A 9,506-nucleotide genomic window follows, 5' to 3' on the forward strand; every position below is an offset into this window, starting at 1 on the left:
CAAAACTATTGTTTTTTTTTTTATCGGTGACCGAGTTTCCATGGTGACATGAGCAAGGTCTGGAGTCGTGGATGCTTCTGCTCGCTCAGACAAGCGCGAGAGTAAGAGTTTTGTTCCATTTCCAATGTTCTCTCAAATGAACGGGTCTAGCTTGGAGCACTTCCATACGAAACAATGTTCCTCATGGTTCGTCAGTGATGTCTGCATAGTAACAAATGTCACCAATTATGTAATAGTACATAGCCTGTATACCTCGTTGAAGAGTCGAAGACACAGCAATAGCCCCCCGGAGGTCTCGGTGCTGTCCTCGTCTCTACGTCGGAGAGAGACGGCGGGGGTGGGAACGGAGCCACGGAGAGATGAAGCTGACGCGACCGGCCGTTTCATCCTCTGCTGTAAATAGCCTACGTTGAAATGGAGAGATTGAAGTCCTTTTGTTTGTTAAACTATTTTTATTGTTCTGAAGGAAAATAAAGAATGAGAGTCTTTGATCTGCCTGGACGACTGCTGTTTCTTTGCTTCTGGTTAGAAATGGTGTCTCATCTGTGTCAAATCACCAGACCAGCTATAAGACCTCGCGCTCAACCCTAAACCGACGTATTACCGAAAAACCATGGTTCATTTGTTAGGATGTGACACATTGATCTTGTTTCTGACCAGAACAAACCCGGAACAACGACCCAGTGAGGGGCAGACGCAGTGAAGGACAGACGCAGTGTAGTAGACAAGAGGTCCAAAGGTTTTATTTGGTGCCAATCAGAAGGTATCAGGCGCGTGGGTCTTGGAGTGCTAGTAGTCATCCGGCTGATTGATAAACTAAAAGCACAGAGTAAATGGCCTGGATATGTTAACATGCATAGTAATAATGTACCCATACTAGAATGTGCTTTTAGATAACTGAAACCTATAGAGCCAACTGGCGTAGAATGCACTGTACATCGTCTCCATGTGTTTGTGCAGTCAATACTCTTCCACACTGACGCAATAAAATCTCTACCTAATAATCAAGAGCTCACCTGTTTATAATAATCATATAAATACCAACTGTACAATGCATTGCTGTTACTAAAATAGAAAATAAATTGTTGAGCTATCTCTCCCTGGTGTTTCTGACAGTTGCTCCCTTCGCCACTTGGGGAAGCTGTGGGACACACGGGCTCTTCAGCCGCCAGTCCGTCAGACAGGAGAGGAAGAGTGAAGCAGAAGTCATTAACCCTCTGACGATGGTGCTGGGTTTAGATGAGACGATGCATGGTATGGCCTGATGGACGACGTCAGTCATGCAACATGAACAATTTAACAAAGTATACACAAGGCTATGATGAAGGCTTGTAATACCTTCCCCGTGGTAGAGAAGGGCAGAATTTGACATCATTTAAATAATTAGTCCTGTGTTGGCCTTGGTCCACAGGGGTTGTACATGACATTACTAGACACTAGATGGCACTGTGGCAATGTTATGATATGGTCTGTATAAGGTGGCTGTCGCTGTTTGAGTCGGTTATTACGATGGTTCTCCTCAGCAAGGTGCCGAAAAACCCAGCGTAACCTGAAATCAGGTTGATTCCAGAAACTGTCCGGACACCGTCAACGTTGACTGATAAGCGCACCTCGTGACGGTATATCCCACCACTGCAACCGTAGAAAATCATTACGATAAATCGTAAGCAAAACAAATCTTGATGAAGCATGCAATGATCTCTCGTCGACGCTACATTAAGCCCTTATGCTTTCAGAAGCATAAAGCGTATTCCTCCACATCAGATGGCACGTGTTATATTCCCAAAAGATCAGGATTTGTGTGAACATTAATAAAGTGGATTATATTTTGTGCTTCATGAGAAACGTGTCTAATATTGACCCTAAAGGTATATAAAACAGATGTGAGGTGTGTTCTGTTCTTATTGCTGGCTGCCTTTGGAGAGGCAGAGACAGTTAATCATGTTGTCCGGTTGATATTTTTCTGAGCTCCTACTGAACAGTGTGTGTGGTTGTGTGTAAGTGTGTGTGTTCATGTATGTGTGCGAATCCGAGTGTGTGTGTGTGTGTGTGTGTTGAGCTGTCCCTGGTTGTTGCAGTCCTCTGTTGCTGAGCAGGCTAATCCCCAGCGAGGCAGCAGCTCTCCCAGTCAGGCAGCAGAATCCAGGTTAGAGGCTGAGGCCATGTAGAGCAGCCCTAACCCCAGCCTCAGCCCGGCCCGGTCCTAACCCCAGCCTCAGCCCCGCCCGGCCCGGTCCTAACCCCAGCCTCAGCCCTGCCCGGCCCGGTCCTAACCCCAGCCTCAGCCCTGCCCGGCCCGGTCCTAACCCCAGCCTCAGCCCTGCCCGGCCCTAACCCCAGCCTCGGCCCTGCCCGGCCCTAACCCCAGCCTCGGCCCTGCCCGGCCCTAACCCCAGCCTCGGCCCTGCCCGGCCCTAACCCCAGCCTCGGCCCTGCCCGGCCCTAACCCCAGCCTCGGCACTGGCCCCAGCAGCTGCCTTAACCTCTTCCCCTAGGCTTTAACTCTAACCCCATCCTAGGCCCAACCCCTAACCCTGGTCTTGGCCCTGCCCCTAACCCTCATCCTTGCATCGTTCCTGGCCTTAACCCCAGCCCCGTCCCCAGCCCCAGCCCCAGCCTGGTCCCAGTGTGGAGGTCCACCCTCCGGGCATGGTGGTCTGGGCCCCCCGCTGTGTCAGGATGACTGCATCAGGCCCGTCAGGCGCTTGCCCGTCAGAGACTTGCCCTGGAAGATCCCCAGACACAGTGTTACCAGACACACAGAGACTCACATGACCTGAGGCTGAAGGGGAAGAGGCCCCGGGCGCAGGTGTCCTCTCTCTGACTCACCACGCTGCGGGTGAACTTCTCCAGGGAGGTGCGACGGCCCTGCTCGCTCTCTGGCTGTGTCTGGGTTCAGGTGGGGGTCAGGGGTCAGGGAGGATGTGATAGACAGTGAGGGAAAGGGTGATGTTGTGTCAGAGAAGAGTGAAGCGAAGCCAAGTTACCATGTTTTATCGTACAGAGGGTGTGTGCTGTGGCTGTGTTGTAAAGGCCTGACCAGCAGGGGGCGGTAGTGTCTAAGCAAGGGGGTGCGTTACGGCAGAATACAGGTGAATCGCCACCAGAATGAACTGATGTGAAAACACATCCTGGAAATGTGAGCTAGTCAGAGTCCATTTCTGTGTTAAGGAATCACCTGCTGTATGTTGGATTCCAGAACACATGGACAGTTTGTGACCGACTCCTCTCTCTCCCTACGGACTGGTGCTGTGCTGGAGCGGTGTGTGTGTGTGTGTGTGTGTGAGAGAGAGAGAGAGAGAGAGAGAGAGAGAGAGAGAGAGGGCAGGTGTGAGGTGGAGGTGAGGACCAGGGTGTCGAGGCGCAGGCCTCACCTTCTTCCGGCCCAGCAGCAGGTCCTGGTAGATGCTGGATCTCAGGAAGCGGGCGTAGCTGTCGCTTTTCATCAGCTTGAAGATGTGCTCCTGGAACAGAGGAGGGAGGAGGTGGCTGGGAGTGTTTGTGTGTGAGTGAGAGAGTTGGTGGACCTAAGGGAAGGCCAGAGAAAAAGTGACAGACATATCCAGAGACAGACAGGACTGATGGGGCCAAGCGTGCTAACTGGGGAGGAGCCTGTTCAGACAGGGCTGTGGGAGGAGCCTGTTCAGACAGGGCTGTGGGAGGAGCCTGTTCAGACAGGGCTGTGGGAGGAGCCTGTTCAGACAGGGCTGTGGGAGGAGCCTGTTCAGACAGGGCTGTGGGAGGAGCCTGTTCAGACAGGGCTGTGGGACGTACTGAACACCCCAGGCTGCAGGTGCCTCCAAACAACACGACCACAGTCTGATCCTGCAGAGCTCATGGTCAATGCATCTATTCACAGACATTAGCTGCCCCATTAAGTCCTGGCAAACACATTCCCCACCACTTCTATCCTCTCTTCCTACATTCTTTATGTGTGTGTGTGTGTGTGCGTGGGTGAGTGTGTGGGGGCTTGCGTCAGTGGGTGAAGATTGGAATGTGTTTGCATGGCTGAAACGTAACAGCAGAGCTGACACGTATGGGTGTCCACCTGAGCATCCTCGAAGCTGTAGCGGCCAGGGTCTCTGAGGTTATGGCTGGTGAGCTCGTAGCTCCGGGAGTCCAGGTTGATGGAGTTGGGCGCTCCCTCCTCCAGGAATTCTCTCCAGATCTCCTGGGCCCGCCCTGCCACCTCCTGCAGCGGCCTCCGCTTCAGCTCCTGCACCGCCAGCCAGAACCTAGCAGGGCAGGGGGGGTGGGGGGCAGGGGAGACACTGTTACTACAGCTCAAACCCGCCTGGGCCGTCCCTGTCATCTCAGTCGTCTCAGTCGTCTCTGTCGTCTCTCAGCTTTCCAACCAAGCCGGACTACTAGGCGGAAACACCACTGAGATTATTCCGGTTGAAGAGCGTCGCTCAGGGGCTTGACAGATGGAGCGGGGTAAACACTGTGTAAACTGTGGCGAGGGAACGGCTCATGGAGGTGAAACAGGAGAGGATAGAGGATCGTGATGCCGTCTTCCACAGAAGAAGATTGACTGTTACTGAGACCTGAAGAAGACAGAGGACAATCAGGCGGAAGGTTCTCACTTGAGGTTCTCCGAGCTGAACTCCGACTCCAGGAAACGGAGGAACTGGTCTCTCCCGACCGGGTCCTTCAGGGCCTCGTCCAGAGAGAAGCCCCACCTCTTCACTCGCCGCTGGTTGGGATCCCGGCTGCTCACATGGGGGGGAGAGACAACACCCGTCACACCCCCCTGGAACACAGCCGAACCTGCCTGGCCCCTGGCCACACTCCTGTGGTTGTCTGTCTGGTGTTTTTATGAACAAACAACAAGTCTGGATGTAGATGGGTAGTGGCACTCCCAAGGGGGCTACAGCGACAGTTCAGCCCCAGTCACACCTCGACGCACACATAAACCCTGTGACCTCATGTCTGCAGACATCACTCCCCCCACCCACACACACCTCTACACGACAACCTCCCCTGACGACCGGTTGAAGCTCCCTGGTCCCTGGACGACCTCACCTGGCCTCCAGGTCCCAGAAGGCAGCATCGTCGCTGATCCAGGGGTTGGACGGCTCCGGCAACGACACGAAGGCGTCGTACTCTGCAAACTGCTCTGTGTAGCTCATGAGGCTCTCGGCCACTTTGGACATCTTCATGCAGTGTCTGTCAAGCTGGGTGTTGAGGAAGGTGATCTGTGGGGGGGGGGAGAAGGGATGAGTCTCCAGTCTCCTCCCTCAGGGAGAGAGCTTGGCGATGGACGAGCGAGGCGGACGGTAGAGGGTGACCAGGCTGGCAGGACCTGTGTCTGACTTACCTCCTTCTCCATGTCGCCTTTGGTGAGCTTCCTGGCTGGCTGGAAGGGGAAGTGGACGGGGCTGTGAGTCTGGCCCTCGTCCGTCACTCCGTACACCGACTGGACACAGAGAGACAGAGTGACACAGGAAGGCTGAGACAGAGAAGGACTTTCATTCAATTCAATTAAAACTTTATTACAGACTTTTAGGGTCCAGACACACTGATTAAAAGACAGCAACTGTTTAGATCAACCTTTGGCCCAAGCTAAGAATCAAATGTCAATAAATGATGTTGATTTAATTCCAACAAATCACATTTTCAGTGTTGTACCTTTTTGACTCTTTGTGGATTCCTCTCTCGACGGCACTTGCGGATGTCCATGTCTGTGGTATTAACACAGCCTGGCTACGGAACAGTTACAGGGTCACAACACTGTCCTAGGAGGTTCTACAGAAACACACACAGCTACGCTGACCGAAGGAGAACTCTCACTCCTAACCTCCTTCATCCGTCCAGAGGTCTCTTGTCTCCCTGTCTGCTATTCCTGCTCTTATCTCGTCAGTCTCTCTATTCTCTACACCTCTCCCTTTCAGGGCCTCAAACAGCCCTATCTCAGACCCCCCCCTCCTCCTCTACTCTCTCCCATCTCCTCTCCTCCTTCTCTCCTGCTCCTCTCCCTCTCCTCTTTTCCTCTCCCGCCCCTCTCTTCCCCTCCTCCTCCCCTCCGCTCCCCCTCCACCTCTCAGCTCACCACAGGTCGATGGACGTCCCAGAATGCCCTCTCCTGACTGTCCAGAATCTTCCGTTCTGCTTTATCCTTCTTCCTGTCGATCCTGAGGAGTCCAGACAGGGTCAGGTGAGCTCTGTCCTCCATGCTCTGTCCTGACCAGCTGCAGTCGCACACTGAAAGCTCAACGTGTGGGTCACAACCTGTCTGTTCGCCTCACCAAGCAGTCCCTGGTCTTACCACGGGTGAGACCACGGCCTTATGTAACTGACATTTACCGATCAGTGCTTGGTTGGCCTGGTTCACTCTCCAGATGTAGCTGAGCTTAATGTACTCTGTGTTAATGCAGTGCTGTGTGTACGACTGTGGTCAATAGAAAAGAATGGTTGGATATTTCCTCCTGTTAGTATCCGAGCTTTTCACGGTGTTTACACATGCCGACCACCAGGGGGTGATCACATAAAATGAAAGAAACAGGAAGAGAAAAGACAGGTCACCCCTGGGAATACCTCTTCCTGTTACAGTACAAGGAGATAGAACTGTACTTCCTGTTACAGAACAGAGAGATAGAACTGTACTTCCTGTTACAGTACAGGGAGAGAGACTTTTACTTCCTGTTCCACGAGGGGTCTGTCTCAGAGGGTTGATGTGGTTAAGTGATTTTGCACTCACTTGACCTGCGCTTCTGCTTGCAGGAAGATGAACTCCCACTTCCTGGCAAAAGCTCTCTGAAGTCTGGCCAGGTTCTCCTGAAGAGCCAGAACAAGACCAAGCGAGGCACAGGTAACAATCACAGACGGTTTGTATTGTTACAGGAAAAACTCCAATGCACATTTCAATCTACTGAACGTGAGGGAGACAGAAATACATAAATATCCTGAATGCTGTAGGCTTGTAACTTGTCCCTACTAATGGCATCAGCTATGCACATGCATAATATATTTCACATTCATGACCTACTTCTGACGAGCGAGAAAACATTCACACTACTAGCAAAACCTTTTCTGTGTCTGAAAATGTAACGCCTTGAGGTTAGTGTTGTGGACCTGCGTGTGGGAAGGCAGTGTTGCTGAGAGCAGAGCTGCCTTGGCACCCTGCACTGAGGTGCTCTATCGTAGCTGACTCATAACGACACAAACACAGGAACTCACAGCCTCGTAGTCTGCTAGCTCCAGTCTGGCTTTATTCTGCATGGTGCGTTTACACAAGTATATAGCTGCAGAGCAGGGAGAGAGAGAGGAGAGAAAGAGAGAGAGAGGGGGGGGGGAGACAGAGGAGAGAGAGGGAGAGACAGACAAACGAGAGTTAAATCAAGTCAGTTATTTGACATTTTTAGATTTCCGTTCGATTTTGTGTAGCAACCAAATGTCACAACGGCTTAACCATCCTGTCACATCTGGGGCTGAGAGCAAGGAGCACAAAGACCACCACCTTCTAGACTGAGCTGGTTAACCCATGCGGCAGGATACAGTGGCGCTGAGGCATATTTAATTAGACAGTTGGCATCTTTTGTCATTTATAGAAGGTGACCTGGCTAAATACCATGCAAACAGGAATGCCCTGAGGTGTGTGTGTGTACCGTAGCGTATCAGGGATAGCCTGTTGGCTGTTTGCTAACTGGCTAATCTGGGCTTGTTGAAGGTAAACTGAAAGGTCCTGTGGATTCATTCCACATGCAGGTATTAAGGTGCTTTTCCACAGCATGCTACCCACTTGACACTACTCGCCTTGTTTGGTTTTTCACTGCACAAATCTAGTACCTACAAGCTATTTCTCTAGGAAGCTCTCTGTCGAGGTTCCAAGCAAGCTGAAGCCATACTGAAATGAGACGTGAAACACAGCAGACTACTGGTTGATCAAGGAGAATAGCGACACAGGACGTACTGCACAAATCCGCCATTTTAAATGGTCTGTCTAGACCCAGTCTGATGGGGTGTCTAATCCAAGACCTCTAGTCCTGGTCTGGACCCTGTGAGGACCGGCTGTGAGGACCCTGGCTCTGAGGGCCACCCTGTTCTGGACCCCGTGAGGACCCTGGCTCTGAGGGCCACCCTGGTCTGGACCCTGTGAGGACCCTGGCTCTGAGGGCCACCCTGGTCTGGACCCTGTGAGGACCCTGGCTCTGAGGGCCACCCTGGTCTGGACCCTGTGAGGACCCTGGCTCTGAGGGCCACCCTGTTCTGGACCCCGTGAGGACCCTGGCTCTGAGGGCCACCCTGGTCTGGACCCTGTGAGGACCCTGGCTCTGAGGGCCACCCTGGTCTGGACCCTGTGAGGACCCTGGCTCTGAGGGCCACCCTGGTCTGGACCCTGTGAGGACCCTGGCTCTGAGGGCCACCCTGGTCTGGACCCTGTGAGGACCCTGGCTCTGAGGGCCACCCTGGTCTGGACCCTGTGAGGACCCTGGCTCTGAGGGCCACCCTGTTCTGGACCCCGTGAGGACCCTGGCTCTGAGGGCCACCCTGGTCTGGACCCTGTGAGGACCCTGGCTCTGAGGGCCACCCTGGTCTGGACCCTGTGAGGGCCCTGGCTCTGAGGGCCACCCTGGTCTGGACCCTGTGAGGACCCTGGCTCTGAGGGCCACCCTGGTCTGGACCCTGTGAGGGCCGGGCTCCCTGGCTCTGAGGGCCACACAGCGGGGGTCCTCTACTCACCATAATCTGTGTTTTCAGGCTCCCAGCAGTTAGACGGCCAAAAATACGGAGCCTGGAGAGGAAGAGGAAGATGTAAAGATAGAAAGATAGAGTGACATAGAGAGAGGAAGAGAGAGAGAGAGAGAGAGAGAGGTAGAGAAATTGAGAGAGAGAATTAGCCCGGTCCAGTTGATATTCTATAAAATACTATCTCCATTGTGTTGACTCAGTAACGGGCCCATTTAAGTTTCAGTAATTTAACCGCGTTATTTTATTGAAAAAAGTAATTAGTCACATTACTAGTTACCGCCAATAGTAGTGGAGTTACTTTGAAAAGCGTTATTCCCAACATTGGAAATGAGTTTCCAGGATGTTCCTCCCCTGGTGATGGAGGCTCAGAGGGAGATGAGCTGATGAAGATCAATGTGTTTGTCGTGGGCCTCGTTATCCCCAGGGGGGACGCTAGCTGCTCCAGCTCGATTTCATCGTCTATCGCAATCAATATTACAGATTCACAAGTCTTACTCTAACCCATCAATTATACATCTCAGAGCTTTAGCATCCATTCTTAATGGTGGCTAAATCAATGACATGTTTCGCTTCCAATATCACTCAGACTAATTCGCCTCAGAATCGCAAGACTGGTCATTAAGAATAGGTCTTCCCGTAGTCCCTATGTGCATATCTGGCTGACAGGTTCATTCTCGCTTCATGCTTTATTCAGATCAGTTCCAAACTGGGAGCAGCAGCGTCACTAGGAACATTTCACCACAGAGAAGGAGCGTGTGCCCAAATAGCCAGCCTGACTCCAAGCTCAGTAGGAAGTTGTCATTAAATCTGGGTCT

The 9,506-nt window shown here is 52.4% G+C and overlaps 1 protein-coding gene across 1 annotated transcript in view; it reads right to left on the minus strand.

Annotated features, from left to right (window-relative positions):
- Positions 1-2,674: 2,674 nt before the first annotated feature.
- Positions 2,675-9,506, minus strand: part of LOC146300212 (regulator of G-protein signaling 6-like) — a 26,748-nt gene continuing 19,916 nt past the window's right edge. Inside the window, exons 5-16 of the mRNA XM_084683189.1 lie at positions 8,683-8,734; positions 7,180-7,244; positions 6,701-6,777; positions 6,053-6,134; positions 5,632-5,706; positions 5,321-5,419; positions 5,026-5,198; positions 4,587-4,712; positions 4,049-4,235; positions 3,375-3,464; positions 2,830-2,889; positions 2,675-2,725 (exon numbers count right to left, since the gene is read on the minus strand). Of these exons, the coding sequence (XP_084539315.1) occupies positions 2,675-2,725; positions 2,830-2,889; positions 3,375-3,464; positions 4,049-4,235; positions 4,587-4,712; positions 5,026-5,198; positions 5,321-5,419; positions 5,632-5,706; positions 6,053-6,134; positions 6,701-6,777; positions 7,180-7,244; positions 8,683-8,734 (1,137 nt within the window). The remainder of the gene's footprint in view (positions 2,726-2,829; positions 2,890-3,374; positions 3,465-4,048; positions 4,236-4,586; positions 4,713-5,025; positions 5,199-5,320; positions 5,420-5,631; positions 5,707-6,052; positions 6,135-6,700; positions 6,778-7,179; positions 7,245-8,682; positions 8,735-9,506) is intronic.

Source organism: Hypomesus nipponensis, chromosome 3, assembly GCF_054491055.1.
Source record: "Hypomesus nipponensis isolate SF chromosome 3, ASM5449105v1, whole genome shotgun sequence".
Taxonomy (NCBI): domain Eukaryota; kingdom Metazoa; phylum Chordata; class Actinopteri; order Osmeriformes; family Osmeridae; genus Hypomesus; species Hypomesus nipponensis.